Source organism: Ceratotherium simum, chromosome 29 (genome assembly GCF_057802395.1).
Source record: "Ceratotherium simum simum isolate JZ-2026a chromosome 29, ASM5780239v1, whole genome shotgun sequence".
Lineage (NCBI taxonomy): Eukaryota > Metazoa > Chordata > Mammalia > Perissodactyla > Rhinocerotidae > Ceratotherium > Ceratotherium simum.
Window position 1 is genome coordinate 11690754 of NC_141928.1, and position 23674 is coordinate 11714427.

A 23674-nucleotide genomic window follows, 5' to 3' on the forward strand; every position below is an offset into this window, starting at 1 on the left:
GTGTTTAAAGTATACCAGCTCACTGAATCTTCACGGCCCCATTTCACAGATGAGGAAACTGAGGCTCAGAGAGGTCATTTACCCAACGTCACCTGGCTGCAGTAAAGCAGTGAGGCTGACGTGCCCCTGCAGCCTTGTGACTTCACCGTCCCCTGTGTGAGTCATCCAGGACTGTTCGTCAAAGGACTAGACAATGGGCTCTCCTTACCTCCCTTTCTAGGGCTGTGCTGTGGGCACTGGAGGCCATTTCTGACGCCTCATCCCTCTTCCCCAGGGTGGGAGCCCCTTAGTTCTCTCTCAGAGGGAGAGAGGGGGTGGAGGGGCTGGGAGGCAGCAGCAGGGATGCTGATCAATGCTCTGCTGCCAGCCACAGCGGGCCTGAGGGAGGAGGCCTGCACTGCCCTGGAGGACACAGAATCTGAGAGAGGAAGGAGCCTCTGGGAGCAACTCCCTGGACAGCTGGAGGAATCGGGTGGAGCCAAGGTGATGGCCGAGGTCCCTGAGTCACCTCCACCCCCAACCCAACCCTCCCAAGAAATGTCGCCAGCCTTCTCAGGACCACCCCAGGACACCCCCACCCCAGAAAGCTCAGAGAAACCCAGCTCTCTTCTCCAAGTCAGATCAAATTAGGCCACAAACACCCCCTACCCTGTGCTAATTTGAGTTTAAAATGTTTGAACCACAATAAGCCTCAGCCATCGACAAACCCTTTTTTCCCCTTTAAACAGGAGCATAAAATTACATGTTAAAAGAATAAAAATGCATTCGCCCAATTAATTTTCTGAAATCTCATTAAAAAATTTAGCCTGACTAAGGCAGACTTCTGACCTGAATTTTAATCATCTTTACACTGGATGGGTCTTTTTTCCCTGATATTTGCAATGCATCACTAATTTTAAGGCAACCCTTTCTATGATTTTAAAAAGCACATCTCATCAGAATGACATTTCTAGTAAATGAATTTCACCTTTAAAGACATCTGACACCGTGTGTTGGGAACTTCTAATGGATTCAGGATATGTATGTATAGCGATGCGTTTTAAATTTGTGTTGCACAAAAGAAGGGCACGATTTACAAAGAGTCCATATTGTCAGACTCTGTACAAAGCCAACCCCACTCAGGTCTTCACGATCTGGCTGATTTCAAACCCAAAGCCCATCTTCCCTCTCGCAGACCTAGCGGCAAAAGGCACACTGTGGGGCCACAGGACCTGGAGAGACTCCTGGCTCTGCTCCTCAATAGCAAAACGGACACGTGACTCATCTCGGTTTCCTCCCCTGCAAGATGGAGCTCTGAGTGAGACCTACTTCTCTAGGTTGGGAGGAGGACAAATGAGGTCAGTGCCAGGCGTCACCCTGTTGGTACAACGACCACCTGGACTGTCTCAACTCGGAAGCCACCCTCAGCTCCTCGGGCCATCAGCTCAGGGGAACAGTGAGGGAGCCTCCCAAAGCCTGGAGGCTGCCTGATAGCAAAGCCTACGCTCGTCTCCATGGAAGGGGCTCCCCCAGGACAATCCTCATTAAGCGAGCTCAGAGGAGGCTGTGCTGAAACATCCGGATGAGAGAATCTGGAAGCAGCTCCAATAACTAACAAGCCAAGGCTGGAAAGGTGGAAAGAGTCAAGAGCGTCAGCCACCACGCCAGGAGGCTGGAGACATCTCTGACCTCCCTCTCCCTCTCGCCCCTTCAGTTACGCGTACAGCTGGTTTTCCCCCTGGAAGTCTCTGGAAGCTTCCCTCCCCGAGTCCGGCCCGTTTCAGGCGGAGGCATCCTCTCACCAGGGTGAGGGCAGTGGCTCCTCGCCTCCTGTTTTCATCCTACTTGTGCCTCAGCCACCAGGGATCTTTCTAAAACCCAAACTCTGCAATGGGCGGAGTTTAAACCCACAATGGGCTCCCCATTCGCTCCAGATTTAATTCCAGATGACAGAGCGTGGATCCCAGGCCTTTCAGAACCGTCAGTCATTCTACCTGATCTGAGCACGGCATTCACTTACCTAACCCGACTGATCCTGCACCTTCAGCTCTGGCTCTTTCCTCTTCCTGGAACATCCTCCTCTCCCTGTCCTGCCCCCAACTCCTGATCATCGTCAGCCCACATGTCATCTCTTTTCTAGAGCTTTCCTTGTCCCACCCCTGCCCCAGGCAGAATAGCCACCCCATCCTCTGGGCTCCCTCAGTATCTGTCCGCCCCTCCATGCGGGCTTCCCTCTCTCGCACTGGCTTTATCTGCTTACATGTAGGGCTCCCCAGCAGACCCAGGGCAGGGGACCGAGACAAGCGCTTGCTGAATTTACAACACTTAGCCAACACTTCTCAAATTTTAATGGCAGTTATTTGGTCATTAAATCTTATCTACCTACCATCGCTGCTCTGGGAAGACTTTCACAAAGATTTTGGCCTGTGCAATGCAGACCTAGTGACAGCTGCCCCCTCCCCTGCAAGCTATGCACATTCCTCTCTCTCTGAATAGTGCCGAATATAACCGAACTTGGCACATCCCAGCCAGGTTTGCAAAGACTTTCCAGATGGAAGACACATTAGCCAGGGCTTTCTCAGACAAGAAGACCTTTCTCCTTCTTGGAAATTCATGTGGTTCTTAGCGGGTCAGCTGAGCCTTGCGCTTTACTCCGGATGAAAATGCTCTGCAGCAAATTGGTAAAATCATAAAGCATAGGCATTTAAGCTCTTTTTCTCAACTCCATTCATTCATCCATCAGAAACCTCAATAAAAGCAAGCACGTTCAGCATTCTCAAGTATATATGAATTTCACATACGATTCTGCTGGGTTCACTAAACATTTTTTCATATGCTGACAGTCTCAAAGCTGGAAAGCTCCTTGAAATGAAGAAACCACTAGCCTTGGGCATAGAAGATTAAGAAAAACCAAGTTTGAGTGTTTGCTAAATTGTTGTTTCTACACTGGGGGTATTTCCAGCTTTGGGCTCCCTAGCTGTGAAAACTAAAACGAATTTTAAAATCTAAGAATAAGATCCACGACACATCGATTTCTTAACACCCACGATGTTGGATGCCATGCTGGATGTTTCGAGTGTACCACCTCACTGAGTCTTCGTGGCCCCATCTTACAGATGAGGAAACTGAGGCTCAGAGAGGTCACTTACCCAGTGTCACCTGGATGCTGAGGGATGGCGTGGAAAACCGAACCCAACCTGGTCCAGAGCACAGCATTCTTGTGGTCATGGAGCCTGGCTCCTTCCTCTAAGGATGATTTCAGGGAAACAGCAGGGCTTGCTGCCATAAAGGAAAATGCCTCTGCTGTCAATTTGAGGTGTTTCTATGTCCCGAAACAGGCAAGATTCGGGCCCTGATGTCTCCCCAGACGGTGTTTAAATACCAACGCTTCACGAGGAGAGAGAAAGCACTCGACTGTCTTCATTCCCGCCCCAACCTGCAGCAGCCACAGCGTCAGCCCTGCTGTGCATCCCGGTTCTGCAAACTGGCCAGATGCCGGCGGGACTGGGGGCATCCTCGCCCGACAGCCGCTGCCCAACACCGAGTAATCGTATCTAATTACACTTAACTATGTCATTACCCACTCCAACACGTGCGACGAGACGCCGAGGACGCTGCTGCCGCTGTAGCCCGCCGCCGCCTCGCCTGGTTCGCGAAATAATTACGGGGCTCTCTCCTCTGCCAAATGAGGCTGTAATTAACCCTAATTGCTCAAAATGCAACTGGCTAATTCTGGGAGATTAATCAAGGGGGACTCAACTGTTAGTGAATGACTTAATATGACAAATTGCTACATTACCCGAGGAGGCCCCGCTGCCCCCAGCCATCAGTGAGGTGTCTTGGTAGACTCTGGACCAGCACTGTCCACAGGCTTCTCAGCTCTCTGGCATCTGCCTCCCCAAACTCCACCTAGGAAATGGGCCCCTGCATCCTAGCCAGTAACAGGAATGGAGAGTACAAACAGCATAGATGCCCCGGGACCCTCCATGCAATTGTGTGTATGTGTGTACACGCGCTGTGCATGTACGTGTGCACACACACACAGAGTCTACTGGTTCACATGTTGCCTCTGTGTCAATCTACAGAGGTGCTCCTTCCCTTGGGCGGATGCAGCTCTGCACCAGGGAGCCTGGTTTGATTGAGAGCTCAGGAGCAGGAGAAGGATTTCAGACTCACCTGCCTCCTTGGCCCAGGCACCTTTGTGCAGTGTATAACCTGTGCAACTGTACACGGCAACCCTGGCCAAACAGTCAAACACCAGTCCACCTGAAGCCACCATCCAACAGGATCTAGGTAGCCAGAAGCTGTGACAATCCTTCTATGGCTCGGGAAGGTGACTCTCTCTGAGTCTCCCCTTGATTTAGGTCTCACAGCCCTGGGACAAATGCCAACTCTGGACAATTTTCATCATTCCAGGCCGTTCACAGGACCCTACTGCATCCAGCCCTGGCCGATCTGCCCTGCCAAGCTCTCTGCCCCCTCCAGGCCTTTGCATGCTGCTTCCTTGAGGAAGCCTCTCTGCCCCTAGTTCAGATCAGGTGCCTTGTTGGAGCTCCACAGGCCCCTGAGTTTCTTTTGCCTTCTTCCTTATCCTTCTCCGTGGTGATGCTGTGTGTTCCCTAAGAGCAGATGTGGGTCTGGCTCACACACAGCCATGTCTTGGGTAGGTGTGCTACAGATAGCTGCAGTTCATTAACTCGTAGGCATCAAGGGGCCCCTCTGTGGCTGGCCCAGGATAGTGGGCTCATTGAAGCCCTACCCCACGGGATCCTCTGTCTAGGAAGGGAGGCAGACCCAGGAACCAGTCCCCCAGAGGGATGTGATCGTGGCTGACCCAGTACCTCTGCACAGGTGTGGGGGCAGCCCACAGCAGGGAGAGGCTCCAGAAGCAGTGGCATCTGGACCGAGGCTCGGAGGAAGAGCCAGGGAAGGCCCTCCAGGCCCAGGGAACAGCACGTGCAAAGGCATGGAGCATGTGAGCAGCTCAGAGCCCCAGAAGCCACCTTCAGAGAAGTTGCAAAAGGCTCCCTGGCTCTCCAAGATCTACAGAGAGGCTGAGGCAGCTGCAAGGACACCAGGGTCCCCGAGGATCTGCTGGTTCTAGATAAAGAGGTTAAAGAGGGCCAGACACAGTTAAGACCAAAAAGGGAGGCAGACTCTGGCTCAGAGTAAGGAAGCACTTCCTGATCCCACGTACACCCTGCCTGTTCCCCTGCACCCCTCACTCTCTCCCTGGGGCCTCCACAACTCCATCTACGCAGTGCTGATCCCGCTGAGATAAAGTTGTTCCATTCACATGGAAGCCCCCAGGGCAGGACCAGGGCCTGGCGCCCCAGCCCAAGAGTCTGGCCCACAGGAGGCCTCTCTGAGTGCTGCCGAGTGAAAGGAAGGGCTGACAGGTCAGGCGGTGAGCTCTGCTCCATCACGGGAAGCGTTCAAGAAGAGGCCCTGTCTAGCGGCTGTCGAGGGGCTTCCTCCAGTGGCCGGCACGAAGCAGCCTCGGGGACCTGTGCTCCTCGGAGAATCCCCAAGGCCCTGCGGACAGAGGAAAAGCGCTTACCTGTGGGTCAGGAGGGTGCGCAGGCCCTGGGGCGTGGCAGAGGTTGTTCGGGCTCCCTCCGTGCGGCATGTGGCCGGGCTGTCCTGCCATCCTGCATGCCAGCCTCACAGGGCACGGGCTGCAAAAGAAAACGAGAGCTTTCTTATATGCCAGCCTGCTCCCCTTCTCCTCGCCACAGCCCTGCACGGAGGAGGGACTTGCACTTGCCCCATTTTACAGGCCTGCCAGCTGAGGTGCAGAGCAGGCAAGTAACTCGCCCACAGGCACCCAGCTCAGAAGCAGCAGGGCTAGGACTTGACACCCCAAGTGACACACTTTCCCTCCATCATGCTGTCCTGACTAGGTTGCTAGGATTATCCCCATTGGATAGAGGGGGAAACTGAGGCTCTGTGCAGGGAAACGTCTAAAGCTGGCCCCCCAGCTGGAAAGAGAGACACCAGATTCAACCCCACATGTGCCGACTCCAAGCCATATTTTTTCCACGTTACTGCACTCCGTGCCTCTTGGGGGGCAGTTCCGCACCATCACCCCCACGTAAACCCATGGAGAGAGACCATGAGTCAGACGGCAAGCAGCAGCTGCAAGGAGGACCCCACGTCCCCATCCTTGCCGGGCCCTGCTGCACCAGACACTGGGAAGGCCAAGGCCACGGGTGCCGCTCACAGTCCTGCACAAACCACGAGAAGGGGCAGAGCCCTCAACCTTTAGAGCTTGGGCTGCCACGTCTAAGGCCCCGGAGAGCCATGGATGCTAGTCACCAGTTGCCATAGTAACCACAGCTGCTGTCTCTGAGTAAGCACTATGTGCCCAGGCCTGAGCTAAAGGCCACCTATCACCCCCAACATCATGTCCACTCCTGGTGTCATGGGCAGCCTCTGCCGGCCTCCCCAGCAGAGAAGCGCCCTGGGGCAGGGACCGAGGCTCAGGAACACAGAAGAGGCTGTACCACAGGAGGGGAGGGCCACACCCAGCCACTGCGATCCTCCTGGATGCAAGGGAAGAGCCCCCCTCCTCGGGAGGAAAGCCCTTCATTCCCCCACCAGCGTTTCTGCAGCACTTTCTCAAGTCCAGGGCCAGGCCTGGGCTCCCGCAGGGCTGCTGAGGATGAAACGGGCTGACACCTGAAGACACAGGGCGGAGTCTGCACATGTGGTGAGGGGCCCTCGAATCTGGCTGCTGTTACTTCCACTAGACCCCGCCTTGGCTTCCCAAGGGCACCTCTCACTTGACACATCCCAAACAGAACCCCCAGGACTGGCCCAGACTATTGGAGCAGCTTTGTCTATACACTCTGGGGGGCCAAAGTCCCTAGGAATGGAAGGCCCCCTGGGGCGACCCTAATCAATGACCAAGGGGGTGAGTACGAAAGCCAGTTCCTCTGCCTCAGGTCGAGACCCTCTGAGGTGTAACTCACACTCCAGAGACCGGGTGAGGCCAGGGGATTTGGTCTGAGAGGGCACCCCGGCTCGTCTGCCTCCCCCACTCCCTTACGGTTTCCCCACGCAGGCTCATCTCAGGTCTGCGTCTGGGGAACCCAACCTAAGACGTCATCTTTCTCCCTGGACAGACTCTGCCTCTTGCAACCTTTAACCTGGTCATCTGCACCCCCAGCCATCCCCACCAGCCAAATCCCAAACAGAGAGCCCTCCCCCGGGCCGTGGTCAGCAAGCCCGGCCTCAAGTGCCTCCTATGTGGACACCACCCCACCCCCACTAACAGGGGTGTCCTGGGCAGTGGGGCAGGAATCAGCACCACGTGGGGTTGTTACAGTCGGTGCCCTGGAGAGCCGGTCACAGCGTCTCGGGCTGTGAATCACTCTTCCTTCCTCCTCACTGTAGTTTTTTCCAGCTACAGTGGGTGTCGGGCCAGCCCTCCCCGGCTCAGGGATGTCTATGACGCCCTTTGACCTGTCAAAGGATGTCCACCAAGCCCTAAACTGCCCACTGAGCATGACCCTCGGCCTCCCCGGCTTTGCCCTCAAAGGCACTGGCACCTCTCTAGACGTGCATCCAGCACTCAGTCTTCCTCTGCGTCCTCAGGGCAGGCCCAGCTCCTCCCTTGCACACCTTTCATCAGCATTTTGGGGTAAAACTGCTCTCCAGCACACGAAGTAGATGGCTGAAGGCGAGGCCACCTGGAGCAGAGGGCACAGTCTGCAGATGGCACCCAGTTCAGGCTAGCAGGGGAGCCTCGGCTCTGAGAGCATCGCGCCCAGCACGGCGGGCCCAGGCGGTCTCCCGTCTGTGAAACTTCCCAAACTCAACCAGTTCTGACCCCCACACGCGGCATTTTACGTGGTTCATCATAATGTATACAGATAAATAGGTAGATCTCCTGCTGTCTCTTTTTTCTTGTATCTGGAATCTCTTTTTTCTTGTATCTGGTGCTGCATGGAGGGCGTTATGTGGGTGTGCCTGCACCGCTGAGGCCTCTCTCCCTCCCACACCCCTGCCTCTGCCCCAGGGCAGGCCCCGCCTCCCCCTGGCCCTCTGGGTCTCCCAGGGCCTGGTGTCCTCCCCGCCAAGCCCTCCTCCTCCACGGGGGCCAGGAGGCCACTCCCTGAAATGCACTGGGACCACAGCCCCCTGGGCGCCTCCTCACCATCTGTGCCTGAGCTCCCGCACTGGAGCGCACACCCCCAGGGTGACAGGGCGAGGACCCCGGTACAAAGCCCCAGGATAAACAGATGAACACAGCAGCTTTCCGAGGCAGCGCTGTTACTCATGAGGGAAATGTGTGCGATGACAAACCGGACAGAGGGAACAGAATGTAAAATGCGCATGAACTTTAAGATAAAACCGGAGACTCCTGCAGGCTCTGCAGCTGCTTCAGGCTGCACCCCCAGACCCCTCAGGGTGACATGTTCACCGTCCTTTGCCCTTAGGGAGACCTGCGGGGAAAGGAGGGAGGAGAACTGGCTTCAGCAAGAAGGTTCTGTCTTCATCTCAGAAGGCACCAGCGCGGCGCACAGGCCAGGCCCCTGCGTGCGCTCCCTCACCTGCCCGCCTGCTCATGGACTTCACATGGACGGGAAGCCACGGCACACCCGTCTCTGGCTTCCCCTTCCCTCGTCCCACCTCACCAGCCTCTTGGGGCCAGTGGGCCTGGGCCTGTATCTTGACCCTGTCACTCCCCGGCTGGGACCTTGGGCGGAAACCTAGTAGGTATTTGAGAATGTCATTCCCCAGGACCCACATGGCAATCCAGCCTCTGCACCCAGAGGCAGCAGCCTGCACGCTCTCAGGAGCTTCTCAGGAGCTCACCCGGGCCTCACAGAGCTCCGACATTGAGAGGGGGCCCTGGCCTCATCAGAGATAACAGTAATAATAACTGTGGGCCCTTAAGATGCTGGGCCCTGCTCCACCCACTTCTCTACGAGCCCATCTCATTTTCACAACTCAGAGAGAGAGGTTCTGTTATTGTTCCATTTTACAGATGAGGAAACTGAGGCACAAGGAGTTTAAGAGATCTGCCCAGATCACAGGTAGTGGAGCCAGGATTTGAACCCGTGATGGCATCTCTGCCCAAAACCACCGTGCGCACTCCTCACAGGCTCTTACTGGCAAAACGTCATCTTCCTTTCCAGCAGCTCCCATGGAACAAGCCCCCTCCACTCAACAAGGGGGCCTGCGCTGAGGAGGTAGGGGTGATCCCAGGGCCGGTGGGCCATGAGGGGCCCCATGGACAGGAGGCACCAAGCTGATGCCGCACTGCCGTCCACAGCACCTTTCCTGCCGACCCCCTGGGGCTTTGGTAAATTATTCTTCCTAAGAGCTGTCTGTCCGGAACCTAATGGAACCTGCTGTGCCATGCTCCCCAGTGAGGAGGAGGGGCCTTTCTTCCAGGAAAGCAGCAGCCAAGGAGGACTCTGCAAGTCACAGCCCCCCAAGTGCCAGAGAGAGTCACTACAAAGGGGAAGGAGGCAGGGAGGGAGGAGGGAAGGGGAGGTGGGAGGGAGGAAGGCCATGAAGGTTCTCTGAGTGCTACCAGTGGGCCAGATCTTTCCCATTTGTCCTGGGGCTGTCGGTAGACCCATTTTACAGAGGGGGAATCAGGCTCAGAGAGGGGAGGCTCCAGGTCACGTCACAAGTAAGCTACCGAGGGGAGATTTAAACCCAGCTCTTACTGACTACAAAGCCCCTCCTAGGTCCGAGACAGCCACTGCCTCTTGCGGCTCTCCAGGTGTGCTGGATTTCAGAGAATTTGCATTCTGCTTGTCTACACCCCAACAGAAACCCAACCACTTCACCCTGGCAATTCCTGCCAGAAACTGCTTCTTAGGGGGTTCAGCTGCAGAAAGACCAAGGCACAGACATTGGGAGGGACGAGACTCGGAGAGCAGAGAAAAGACCCTCAGCAAACGCAGGCAGCTCCGGGGAACAGGGGAGCTGCCTGTGCCCGGCGACTCCTGCCAACAGAGCAGAACAATGAGGCCCAGGCTGCCAAGCCCAAGTCAGGGGCCAAGAATCTGTGGAATGCGAGACCCGGGCCTCAGGCCACACTGAACGCCACCTCACAGAGGGCCTTTCTTCTGCATGAGCAAGGGCCCTGCATTTCCAAGGCTTGTGGACGCACAGTGCGGCTTCCCAGCCTGGGTTCCCACAGTGTGTGTGTCCACTCGGTGCCCAGGGACGGGATCAGGACAAGCCTGGGGGTTAAGGCCAAGGGCCTGTTTGGGAGCCCGACTGCCTGGGTTCAAATCCTGGCCCCACTTCCTTTAACCATGAAGTGTCTCAGTTTCCTCATCCGGAAAATGGGGCTAATAGTGAGATCTATCTTTAAGGGTCATTGAGAGGATTAAATGTGTTAACAGGTGTGAACTCCTGAGAATAGAGCCTGGCATGTGCGGAGGGCCCTCTGAGGCTTTAGCTGCTCCCAATGTCCTTAGCGTGAACCCTCACCAGGCAATGGAGGAGTGATCGCCTCTGTGTGACAGACATGGGAACTGGGGCTCAGAGAGGGCCAGGGACTTGCCCAGGGTCACACAGCTGGTGAGTGACAGGGCCGGGCTGCTGGAGCCCAGATCATGCTCCGTCTCCCACACTGCACGGCCTCTTAGGGATTGCTCTGGAGCAAATACCTTCGTCGTCACTTAAGGGAACTGTGGCTACCTTTGCAAAGACCCCAACACGCGCCTCCCTGCCCTGGCCTTCGAGCAGGCTCTCGCTAATGTGAGACATGGCCCTAGGGAGACACGGGGCGTGGGTTCAATCCCAGCACTCCCTGGAAGGGATCGGCTCCCCTCTGGGCTGGGCTCTGAGGTTTCCGAAGTGGCCTTTCTGACCAGGACTGTCGCTGCGCCCTTGCCTCCCGATTTCTGGAAACTCCATCTAGGGGGAAATCACGTCCCTCCTTTGCCTTCAGCCAAATGCCACACCCTGTGGAGGCTGGAGGCCCATTGAGGATCTCCGTGAAAGAGGACCCACAACACCAGGAAGGCTCAGACCAAGGACCCGGCGTAGGGGCCTAAGCACGCGGGGGTCTCTGTGTGTTGGGGTCTTCGGGAGGTGCAGAGGCACAAGCATTTGTCTACACCTCGCTTGCTCCCACACCCTGAGCTGGAAGCTGCGTGGGTCCTGCCTGCCTCTCTCTGCACGTGTGCGCACGTGCCCACGTGCCCACGGAGCCAGGGTTCTTCTGAAGCCACAAGGCTTTGAGCCCAGCCGCATTCTCAGTCGGTCCACTGAGGCAGGGGCGTCACTGGCCCTCGTTGGGGGTGGAGGTGGTGAAGGCCAAGGTGGCTCCCAGGCTGACAGGTTCTGCCAAGCCCTTGGGAGAATCACACAGCCGGCCTCAGAGCTGGAGACTGAACCGGTTTCTCTGAGGGAGACCCTTCTTGGTCCTTCCAGCTGAGCGGACAGCTTCACAGGTTGTTTTCCCAAAGCAGGAAACCAACCCCGTGAATTCACATCCTCCCACACACAGTGTTCTTTCCTACCCGAATAAGTGACCCCACACCAGTGCAGACACCAGGGCTAACTTCCACCTGTCCAGCAGGCTCCTGGCGGCAGAAGCTTCAGATGGATACCCATGGCCTGGGGCCTTTGGCCAGCCCGGAGAAAAGAGGTGCCCCAGCCGGCACTGCCCAACACACTCCTACACAGATGGAGAGCAGAGGCCCAGCAAGGAGACGTGGCAGCTCACAGCGCCTGGCCACTGGTGGGGTCAAGGCCGGACCAGCCTCAGCATCAGCTAACATCCCATCAAGCACCTCCCTGAGCTCAATGACGTGCCATCTCCAGAGAAACCCAAGAGGTGCCATCACCCCAATTTGCAGGTGAGGAAACCGAGGCTCCAAGAGAAACACGACCAAGAGAGAGCCGCCATTCGAACCTGCTTCTCAGACCAGTGGGGCTGTGAGCAACTAGAGAAAGAGACGCCACTGATGTAGCGCCCCACACGAGGCCTGGGGCAGTAAGGAATGCCCCACCCACTGGCTGGTGGGAAGGACATGATAGCAGCCCACCACTAATGGAGCAGCCACCACATACGCGCCAGGCACAGGTCAAGTGCTGTGTGGACCTCATTCCACCTTACGACCACCCTAGGGGGCTGCTCTCATCCACACTGTGCAGAGAAGGAAATGCAAGTTCAGACCCGTTGAGTGACAGGCCCAAAGTCACACAGCAGGTGATAGGCAGAACTGATGCTTGAAACCAAGTCTACCTGACTCCTCTAGTCCATATGGCCCTGGAAGAGTGAATGAACGAACGAACGAATGAGTGAATGAATGAATTCTGGCCCAGAGGTACGGCTCTGGCTGTTGTGTCCTTCCCCCGCCCCAGCCCCCCTTCTCTTCTGGTCTTAGGATAAGCAGACGTTACCCATTCATCACTTGACAGGAAGCAGCCAGATCTCAGGCCAGAGTCATGGGGGCCTGGGAGCCGTAGGGGATGAGCCACAGATGGTGTCTGGTTTCCTGACTGGTCCTGTGTCCCCTCATCCCCCTCCCCCAAAGCCACACATGCTGCTTAGATTCCGAGGCTCCAAGATCAGCAGGAGCCTGGCTTCTCTAAGATACGGGAGCACCAGCAGCCCCTGGAAGACGCTGCAGCCCATGCAGAGAGGTCCCTATCCCCCCTCCTCAGGCCAGTAGAGCCTTCCATACGGTGGGCCTGCAGAACCGGGAGGCCAGCAGCCGAAGGGCGATGCAGCGCCCACCCAGCCGATGGGGCTTTCTTCCCACCCAGCTCACTTCCCCAGCACCCTCACCCCGTCTTTCTCTTCCAGCTCGCCTCTCCTCACCCACTCCCCACCCCCATCTCTCTCTCCAGCCTGGGGCCTCTCTCCAGAGCTCCAGACCCCAGCCACCAAAAGCCACAGGTGCCGAAGACTCACTTGGCCCAAATAGGAGCTTTTGCCGGCCCGTCCCTGGGTTCCCATCTCAGCGACCGGGTCACCTGTCTGTCTGCCCAGGGACCCAGCAGGAACCCAGGCTCACCTCCCCGGACGCCTCGCCCTCCTCACAGCCCACACCTGGCCTTCAAGCCTGCAATTCTTTCCCCAGACAAGTCTCCACTCACCCAGAGCCCCTGCCCTGTGCTGGCCTCGGCCCTCCTCAGCGGGGTCCCTGTAGTCGCCTCCTGCCTGAAGACCTGACCTCCAGCCCCCCATGGGAAGGTGTTCCCTGAACACACAGATCTCACCCGCCACTTCCCACACACAGCTCCCCAGGACAAGGCCCACTGGCCTAAGCAAGGCATTCCAAGCTCTGCTCAGCTGGCACGGCCGCCCTCCCGCCTTTCCCCCAACTCCTCCCCCACCCCCGCCCTAGGCCCTTGCACATAAGGGCCTCCCCTTCCCAGCCACACAGCACCCTAGCCCTTCCAGATCTTTCCACACACCAGCCTTTGCCTGGAACCTATGACCTCTCTGGGGCAAAGTCTCATTCATGTGTCAGGACCAGGTCTGGGTCCTACGCAGGCTCAGGACCTCGTGTGGGGTCTTGGGAGAGTCTCACCCCCTCCCTGAGCCTCAATTTCCTCATCCATCAAGGGGAAACAGCTGGACCCCGAGGGTGTGCACAGGGGCAGTCAGATGGTACCAAGGCCCCAGCCTCCGCCCCACCTGATGGCGTCCACACCAGCTTCTCCCCTCAAGTCCAGCTGTTCGGGCACAAACTGCTCTTCTGTCACCCTCTCCTCCTCCTCTGCTGGCCTTTCGAGGTGGGGACTGGTCTTAATGGTCATCTCAAAACTGCCAGTGCCTCACCCAGGGCCTGGCACAAAACGGGCACCCAGAGCGGCTGGTTGAATAAACTTCTGACCGGTCGGTGGAGGGGGGGGTCCCTCTCACCCCCCTGAAGCCCCAAAGCGAGAAACGTCCGCCTTCGCGCTCAGGATCCCCGCGGTCTCAGACCAGGCAGAAATCACCGGGCCATTCCAGCCAGACCGCACCGCATGCTGCGGGCTCCCCAGAGCCTTTCTAACGCCGAGGAGGCTCCTGGTCACCTTTTGCTTCCTCCTTCTCGAGTAATAAAACCCAATTCTGGAAGAAAAAAACGTAGGAGCTGTAAACATCGCATCTCTCAGTTAGAGGAGCAAAGAGGCGTCTGGCTTCCATCTGGTCCGGCCTCTGGTTCAGACCTGGGGAGGCTGGCCCCGCCCCACCCCCTCTGAAGAGGAAGATCTGCCGAGCCCTTCCCTGTGCCAGGGAGTTACGTGCAGCACCTCAGCACGTTCCTGCTGCAGCGCCCGCAATGCCCCATTGTACAGATGAAGAAACTGAGGCTGGAGAAGCGAAGTGACTTGAAGTCCAGGCAGCTGGAAAATGGCATGCCTTGTGTTTGAAGCCAGATCCAACTCTCTCCAAAGTCTGAGTTTTCATCTTATTTGCCTGGGGCGATCCTTGGAGACTGCAAAGCTGTTCTGCTAGGAGCCTCAAACCCCTTAAGCAGCCCCACCACCCCAAGGACCCCTGCCCTCCAAGGAAATGAACTTGCTCTCTCCTCAAGGCCTTGGCAGGCTCTGCTCCCCCTGCCTGGAATGTACTGTTCTGGGGCACCTCCTCCAGGCAGCCTTCCTAGACTCCTCCAGACAGTCAGTTTCTCCCCAGCTCCACAGCCCTCGTCCCTGTGCTATCACTGCCTGCTCACGTTTCCCTCTCCCTTAACTGGAGATTTCCTCGAGGGCAGAGACCAAACCACTCACCTCTATGACCCCAGCAGGCCACAGAGGAAGGGCCAGGTAAGTGCCTGCTGACATAGTAGATAAACACCAGAGGCCAGCGGGGAGAAGGCTGGGGCCCCCTGGCCAGTTCATCCCCGGGGCACTGGAAGGGGCAGTTTCAGAGCAGAAATTCCTCTACTCCCACACCCTGTCTCAGACCGCGCTACTGCCCTGTCAGCCAATAGCAGAAGGAGGGAACCCAGCGAGGCATCCCCCAGGGCCTCAGCGTTTGTAAAAAGCTTGCCCCGGGTCCCAGGACAGCATCCATAATCCACCCAGTGGCCTCGACACAGGGGAAGTTCCTGAACCCCAGGCCCCCTAATTTTCTCTGCTGCCTCTGTTTTAAGGTTTGAAAGAATGGCTGCTGTTTCTGGTGGGAGAAACTTCTATGGAGAACTCACTGCTCAGACATCAAGAAGGGGCCCAGGCAGCCAAAATCTACCCCGGAGAGATAAGAATTGTTTTATCTGCTTCTCTTGTAACCTCAGGAGTTCTGGCAAAGCTGGGGATCACTCAATGTGAAACCGGCTGGTGGCCACCAGCCCCCCATCTGGGCGATGGCAAAGGTCATGCCAGGCTGATGGCGCTGCCCCACGGGCAGCCCCCACCTGGTGGGTAGTCAAGTGGACGGCGGTGGCAGGGGTGCAGCCAAGGTCAGGTGCCCCGAGCCCTGAGTCTGCCCCGCTGTCCCCTGCCAGGCGTGCTCTCAAACGCAAAGGCAGCCGCCCCAGGCGGCAGGAAAGGGTGAGGGTTCCCCACAGCCGGAGGAAGGGCAAAGGCCAGTACCTTGCAAAGGGGCTCCTGAGAAGCTCCAGGGAAGACCTGCTGTGGACGCGCAGTGCTGGGGCCTCCGGGGATCTGGGTGGCCTCTGTGCCAGGGCGGGTGGAGGAAGAGAGGCCGGCCCTGTCCCCACGCGGGACTTCCCCTGGCCAAGACTCCGGTCCCCAGCCACTGCCAAAAGGAAACTCCCCCACCACGCTCTGCTCCAAAAATAGCTCCGGCTGCCACCTCTGTGGCGAACGGAACTTGTCACAGCTGCCAGGGAGCCCGATGCTCACCAGGGGCCGCGATGGCAGCGGCCACCGGACAGTCTTGGAGACAGCGTGTGTGTACCCCGAGCCACTGGGCTTGGAAAGCAATCAGAGTCCACTCTGGGGTCGCCCAGTCCTGCTCCCCCATTTTACGCTCCAGGAAACTGAGACAGGAGGGCAAGAGACCCACCCAGGGCCATGAGCACAGCAGAGGCAGCACCTGGGCAAGACATAGCCTCTGAAACCCACTCCACACCCCACACTGCTCGGGCAAAGGGACGTGCCCTCCAGGCTCTATCAAGGCCCCACCCCCAACCCGGAACTGGGCACAGACAGCAGACTCAGGGATTAAACCAGCCTGGGCTCTGGGAGAGATGAGGGGTCCCTTCCCTGCCCCTGGAGCTCCATCGCCACCCATCCCCACTGGGGCCCAGGGAATGCTACAAAGCACAAAAGTTCTTGCAGTCTCTTTAAAAGCTTAACCCTTTCTAGTCTCTCTTTTGTAAGCTGAGCCAGAAACATTTACTGCCCGAGATGACAGCCTTGGCAGGTGGTGGTCCTGGGTTCGAGTTCTGGCTCTGCCACATGCAGGCTGTGTGTGCCCCAGTGTTCTCACAGGCAACACAGGGACAAGAATAGTATGGACCGCCCTGGGCTGCTGGCGGGTTCCATAACATTACGTAAATCAGAACTGCTTAGCATGGGGCCTGGCAGATAATAGACACCCAATCAATGGAGTTATTGTTTGATTATTATTACATTCTTATTCGGGCCCCACACTCTCTAAAACAAGGCCGTGGAGCCAGGAACTGAGGACTCAGTGTGTTCTTGCCTTCCCTTCCTTCCTCACGTCCTTCCAGCTGCCTTCTCCGTGCAGTGCCTGTGCTAACAACTGGTGACCCTGAGACGACACAGACAAACCCCCTTGCTCTTACAGGGTTCACAGGAGAGAACCCCAGAACACAGGAACAGAGGTCCACAAGCCAGAAAAGAGCACGAAAAGTGCCCCCAGGGAGAGGACCGATGGACTCGCACTCCGGCCAGGCAAGGTCGCGGACAGCTTCTTACAACAGGTGGAGTCTAAGGTGGCCTAGAAGGATGGGCTGGATTAAGAGCAGAGAGGAAGGGAATTCTGGCAGAGGACAGAGTGGGATCAGAGGCGTGGAGGCTGGCAGATCTGCGGGTATGTGGGAGGAAGTGGGGGAAGGCTCCAGGCCCGTCCCAGCCCTCCGTCTCTGAAATGAGCTCCTGTAGCCAGCACCTCCCTCCTCCCCTACAACAAGAGCCACCCCTACCCTGGGCAAACCACCCCCGCACCCCATCTGCAGCTCGACCCCTGGGACTGACACAGGCATATGGCAGCTGAGGCCCTGGAGGACCCACTGAGCCAGATCCTGGCACTAGGGCTTGGACACCTGCCAGCCCACCTTCCCCACTGGCCGGGCCCAACTGTCGGGCATATGCCAGGTGCCGGCCCCCTGGGTGGCCGAGGCTGGGCCCAGGCCAGACGTCCGCAGGCCTGCGGGGTGGACTCTCTGCCCAGGCACCGGTGCACACAGCACTCCTGGAAGACTGTCCTCCAAGACCCGGCGAGGTGAGTGGCATTGGCCTCGACTCACAGAGGAGGCTCCAGACGGGCTGGGTCAGGCCCTCGAGTTGGGCACTTTCTGCCTAAGCATTGTTTTCTTCTGCTTCCGTCCTCCTGTCCTCCTGTCTGCTGGAGAGGAATTCCCTCCAGGGCAGAGATGTGCCTCTGAAGGGCAAATGTGCTCCTGCCTAGAATAAGGCACAGCATCCAGGGAAAATACAGATTCACGCAATGTGAGCCAACCCCATGGAGCCTTCCTCTTCCTCCTGGGCCTGAGGCAGCAAGAACCTTCCAGAAGTCTAACCTGGCTCTGTTCAGCCTCTGGGCCCTCGAACACTTGCATGCACTGCCAGTCACTCCCCACCTGTCCACCCGGGACACAGAAGAGAGGAGCTGTGCTGAGGGGCACAGACGGATGTGTGGTCTTCTCATCAGCTGTTGGACTCATGGGTCCTCCTGAGTCACCGTGAGCCTCCCACACCATCTCCATGTAGCTGAGGGGGGCTCTGCTGCGGGTGATGATGTCTCCTCCAACCAGTCCTGCCACCCCACGTGGAGTCACGGGTCAGCACCCCATCATGCTTCTGGGGCCACACTACCGTGGCCCTACACCTTCCTGTACCGCACTCCCCCCAGGATCCTCGCTGACTCCAAGTCAGGCCTGGGGAGGATGAGGCCATTTTCAACTCCGTGTGGGTGATTTCTGCTCTGAGCTGTGGCATTGTGTCATGGGGTCTGGAACTCACATGGCCTGGGACTCTCACAGGGCTGCATGTCTCGGCCTCAGTTTCCCCACCTACAACATTGGTGGGTTGGGCTCCACGGTCTAGGAGGGCCCTTCCTGCACTGACGTTTTTTATAAGGCTGATGGAGGATTTGCCACTCGCTGACGTGCCCTGAAACTGAGCTCGGGATCCTGTGTCTAATCATGTGCTCATTTCTGGGAGGAAAACCAGACCTTCTGGGTCTGGAATTGCTAGGGAGACACTCTCTCTGGTGTTAGAAGACTCTTTTAGCCCTCCAGCCCCCTGCACACTTCCCTCCCCATTCACAACAAACCACAGCCGCGGGGGCACGGCTCCGATGCCTCCTGGGCTCCCAGGCACACAGTTGTGGAGGTGGGATATGTACATGGGTGGGGTCACGCAGAGAGTACCCCCTAAGTGCTGGGTGCTGGGCCAGATCCTTCAGGAGTGTTGGCAGCTCCTGTGCTCATAAAACAATCCTGCAAGGCAGACAGTGTGTCTGTTTGACAGACGAGGAAACTGAGGCTCACAGAGGCCATGTGACTTGCTGGAGGAGTCCCAGCTAGAGACAGCAGAGCCTGGATGGAAATGCAGGCCCGAGTCCTTGCTTGCCTGGACACCCTCTGCAGTATACAGATGGGGCTCCCGCCCTCAGGGAAGAAGCAAATGGGGTGGTGGTGGCGGGGGGCGGGGACCAGACCAAAGTGCCTAACTGTGTTGCAGCATCAAAGAAGGGGCCACTGATTCCAACTTGAGCCAATCAAGGAGGCTTCAGGGAAGTGGTGGCATTTGATCTGGGACCAGAGGGCCAGGTAGCAAGGAACCAGAAAGGCAGCCCAGCACAGGCTCTGGAGTCTGAGAGCCCCACGTTCAAATCCGGCGCTGCCTCTGGCCAGCCACACGAGCTCAGGCCAGGTTCGTGGTCACCTCTGGGCAGTTCTCTCCTCTGTACACATGGGGCCACGTGGGACCCACCTCGTGGGGTTGTTATGAGGACCGAGTAAGGACATGCAGGCAGAATGCCAGCCCAGGACCATCAGGACCGAGGTATACACAAGAGCTCAATAAAGTGGCTGCCGCTACTATTATGATTACCATTATCATCATAAAAAGACCAGCGCTCATTCAGTGGCAATATCCTTGCTACAGATATTTCTGGCAAGCCACTTTGCAAACCAATTTTTCACTATAAGCCTCGTCCTCCAGGGGACCCCAGTCTCGTGGCCAACCAGGCTCTTAGGCCTGTGAATGAGGCAGGAGGTGTCCACGGCGTCAGGGGATCCCCCTTTGGGGAGGATGGGAGAGGCCACGCTGGCTCTTGCCACATCCTCCCAGAAGCTGGGAAGTGATGGCAAAGCATTTTACAAAGTTACCAGGATGATGAACCTGAGCTGCCCCCCTCCCCCACTGTCTCAATGAAATAAATCTCAGCCCACGGCTGCTGAGAGACCCTATATATTTATACAACGATGGTGCCTCATGATCACAGCGCTCGTGGTTCCTGCAGGCAGCATGTGGCAGGGATGACAGTGGTCCTAGGAGACTCACTATTTTCCAGCGACTTTTATTGTCCATTATATCCTGGCATTTACGGGGCTCAGCTCCGGGCCTGGCAGGAATATCGCACACGGTGGGGCTGGTGGGCCGTAATATTCCAGTGGAGGTGCTGCAGATCTGTCTTCAGATCTCATCCATCCCGCCCAAGTCTTTGTGTGGTACCGAGACCCCAGGGAGCTCCAGGGGCTGGGGACATCTGGAAGCACAGGCAGCCCCACCCAAGCCATTTGCTGGATTCCAGTCTGCAGTGCCAGGCTGGGGGACACTGCTAACTCTGTGGTCTTCGTTGGGCATTCGAGGGGCTGTCCAAGGGGAGGGGTGCAGAGGCACCCTGTGGCCACTGTGACGTGCTCGTGACGGCTGCTTGCTCTATTCTCAGGGATTTTGTGACACAGTTGACATCATGTTGGTTGCTTGAAATCAGCCATGGTGGGAATATTTACAGCACGGAAATTGGCAAATGCTACTAATCAGGGCTTTGTACAAATCCTCCTCACCCCAACCCCTCTGCCCGGGGAACTGTTTGTTAAACACTTAGCAGCAAACCCCTGGGAGGGGTGACCCAGTGGGCCATTGTGAGCACCTGGGAGGACACGTGGATTTAAGAACCAGGTGTGAATCCTGACTTCCTCAACCACTTGCCGTGTGACCTCAGCTTTCTGAGCCTCAGCTTTCTTATCTGTAAAATGGGGACACGCCAAAACCTGGCGTTGGCGTGAGGATTAGAGCACCTAACGGAAAGTTCCCTGAGTGATGTTGGTATGTAGCAGGTGCTTAATTAATGGTAACTAGCGTCATTCATTCATTCAACACCTACTGAGCACCCACTCTGTACCAAACACTGTCTGAGGGAGAGGGACACAGAAAGGCCCCAGGGGATTACCAATGTCAAATTCTTCTCATCTGGATAGTTCTTGATTGTCTGCAGAGGGATTTTTACCCACACCATCTTAGGAAGCCTCATGACAACTTTGAGAGATGGGCAGAGCAGGAATGATGCCCATTTCTGAGATGAGGAAATGGGGGCTCCGGGGTGGGCATGACTTGCCCAAGGCCCCTGCCAGGGGGTAGCAAGGCAGGGCTCAGCCGCGAGTCCACTCCAGGCCCACCATGGCACCCATCTCTGAATCCCAGGCCCAGGTGGGCTGGTCCTCTGATGGAGCCCACTGACTTGAAAGTGAGGACAGGAGGACTTGCGGGGTGGGGACCCCAGGTCTAGGATGCTGGGTTCTGGTCTTGGCTCCATGGCCTCCCTGCTCCACTCGGGATGCTGTTGGCCCTGATGGGCAAGGGTCTGTCTCTGGGCTTCCTGGCTTGGCCAAGTGTCCCTCTGCCCCCCACAGCCAGGGAGGATCAGGCATATCAACGTCCACTGAGCCCCAGGTGAGCCAGGGCAGGAAGGAAGAGGGGAATGAACTGAGCGAGACCCCCATCGCCTGTGTTGGGTTTGCCATCTCCCCCTGCTGCTGCCAGGCCTCACCCACCCATTCCACAGTGTGGAGACTGAGGCTCAGAGAAGGGTGGTGTCAACAGCTTGGGGGCTGGGATTCGTAACCTAGGCTGGCAGCCTCAAGAGGTCGTGGCTGGGGGTCCCAGCTGAGATCAGGAAGCTACCGAGCCCCTCAGTTCTGACACCCTGGAGGCCTGCTGATGGGACACTCCCAGTCACCCGGCCTCAGCCCAGAGGGGCTGAGGAGCGTTTCGCTGAAACAGGAAAGCAAGAAAAGTGCGGGCAACTCTGATGACTCAAATAACCTTTGAAACTCGGAGGTGGGCGGAAGTGGGCAGCATTTCTGGTGGGTTTCACCTCACTTCCTAGAAGGATGCGTCACCAGCCTCTGTCTAGTCAGCACCCACCCGACTGTCAACATGGACCCAAGCTTGGCGTGGCAGCTCTCGGCTCGCCTGTCCCCAAAGCAATCACAGGCTGGCAGGTAGGGGCCGTCCACCTGTGATGGGGGGAACCTTCTCATTTCACAACGGGAAAACTGAGGCCCAGAAAGGGGGAGGGAGTTGCTTCAGGGACATATGGCAGGGACCTAAGTCTTCAAACTCCTTTGCCGAAAGGTTAATTTTTCTATTTCAGGAGACAGGAGAGACCCTCTAGAACTTTAAGGGAAAAAACAGGGAGGTAAAAAGAACTAGCAGCTGAATAGAATTGCAGCGAGGCCCCCAGCCAGCCCAAAGAGGTTTCTGAAATTCTGTGCAGTCTGAATTCTTGCGGGCTGAAGGGTCACGCGATTTCCTTTGCAAAAAGCAGAGTTGTAAAAGTCTGGCTGAGGGAGAAGGGGGAGGAGGGGAATATCCACGAGACCAGGAATCATATGAGTTTCAGCCTGGCTGCCCCTGGTGACTTGCTGGGTCACTACAGATGAGTCCCTGGCCCTCTCTGTGCCTCAGTTTACCTTATTTACTATGTGTCAAGCCTTGTTCTTATGCACTTAAGTGGTGTTAACCTATCTACCCCTCGTAAGGCATTATTATCTCCATTCTACCCAAGGGAAAAACCTGAGGCATAAAAAGGTTAGGCATGCTGTCCACAGAGGTGGAGAAACTGGGATTTGAAGCCAGGTAGTGTAGTTCTGGAACCCACACTCCTAACCACTGAGCCACAGGGCCTCCAGCCTGCAGAGGGCTGATCCCACGGTCCTTCCTGCTCTCTAAGTGGCTTTGCATCTGGGTCTTGGACGCTATGGAGCCAGCAGACCTGTTTCTGGAGACACGGAACCATCCTCCTCTATCTCGGCTGCCTTTTCTGAGAACTCCGATTTCTTTGGTTTCCCCAGCAGCCTTTATATCCACAGCCCGGGAGACCCCCGGGAGGCTCGTGGGTCACGGCAGCCATCGACCCACCTCTTTGAGCTTTGCCGGGAGCTGCGAGTCCGAGCAGAAACAGACGGCCCCGCTCTGATGTCCATTTTGGAGTTTTATGCTCACGTCGACCTCTGGGACCGCAGGAGGGAGACTGCCATTCAGGCGTCCAAGAAAGAGAAAAAACATCTATTCACAGACAGACAGAGCCCGCTCTGTGGAAATGATGGTACGGATGCGACAAGCGGCCCAGCTGTGCAAGAGATTCCCAAAAAGGCTGACCTGGGAACATCCACGTGGAAGGCTCAAAAGCTTGGGTGGTCACCAAGCTTTTAAAATATGCCTGGATGCTCAACCGTGAAATTCCGGAGGGAATAAGGTTCTGACCCAAAACCTGGGCTTGTCTTCCAAAACAAAATTCTTCGGACAACAGACATTTTTTGGCTCAACAAACAGACTGCTGATCTCTGTTTCGCTCTGATCTCTAGAGTAAGGAATACTCATGGGAAGAGGAACAGCCGCCGCATCACGTGCTCCCATCCCATGTCACGTATTTAGGTTTGCCTGCCGTTCCCATGAGGTGGGCGTTCCTATCTCCATTTGTAGATGAGGAAACTGAGGCTCAGAGAGGTCCAAATTCGCACAGTGGGGAGATGGCAGAGGTGGGGGTTTGAAATTCAGTGCCAGCCTAGAGCCTAGAAAGCCGGGGAAGAAGCCCAGGGTTTGCTGAACTGCAGTTAGAAAGACTCCATCAAGGCTGCCTTAGTCCTGCCCTTTCAAAGACACTGGAATCCATTAACCGGGAATGCTGTGCGGAAGGCCCAGAAAATCCCTAATGGTTCGTTCATACTGTTGAGTCAACGGCAGATAATCATTCAACAAACACGTGTGCTGTCGCTGCCATGGTCCGGGCCCGTTCTATTCCCGGGAGTAGGAGAAACCCTGAATCCACTTGTTTGAGGTCTCACGTCTCAGCAGAGACATCAGAAAGGCCCCCGAGGAATCCACTAGTCCACATCCTGTATTTGAAAGACAGACACTGAGGCGCAGAGGATGTGTCCAAGGACATTCAATCATTCACTCAATTGACAAACACATCCTGGGACCAGTCTCTGTCCTCAATGGGGCTCCTTATTTAGAGAGAGATCAGAGTCTCATAAACCAACACCTACAACCCAGGGAGTAGAAACACGCGGAAAGGTATGTACAGTCAGCCTGGGGACCTGGGGTGTTT

General features: G+C 56.7%; 1 protein-coding gene and 1 pseudogene across 3 annotated transcripts in view; one reads left to right on the top strand and one right to left on the bottom strand.

Moving 5' to 3' along the window:
• Positions 1-23674, bottom strand: part of NEK6 (NIMA related kinase 6) — an 88776-nt gene that overhangs the window by 40688 nt on the left and 24414 nt on the right. For 2 of the 3 annotated variants that reach the window (XM_087419116.1, XM_087419115.1), the window contains exon 2: positions 5540-5657. In XM_087419116.1, the coding sequence (XP_087275242.1) occupies positions 5540-5629 (90 nt within the window). In that variant the 5' untranslated portion in view covers positions 5630-5657. Of the gene's footprint in view, positions 1-5539; positions 5658-15492; positions 15512-23674 lie in introns of those variants that run through there. The other variant, XM_004423434.3, reaches the window with a different exon arrangement.
• On the top strand, positions 16762-18000 carry LOC147913200 (uncharacterized; annotated as a pseudogene).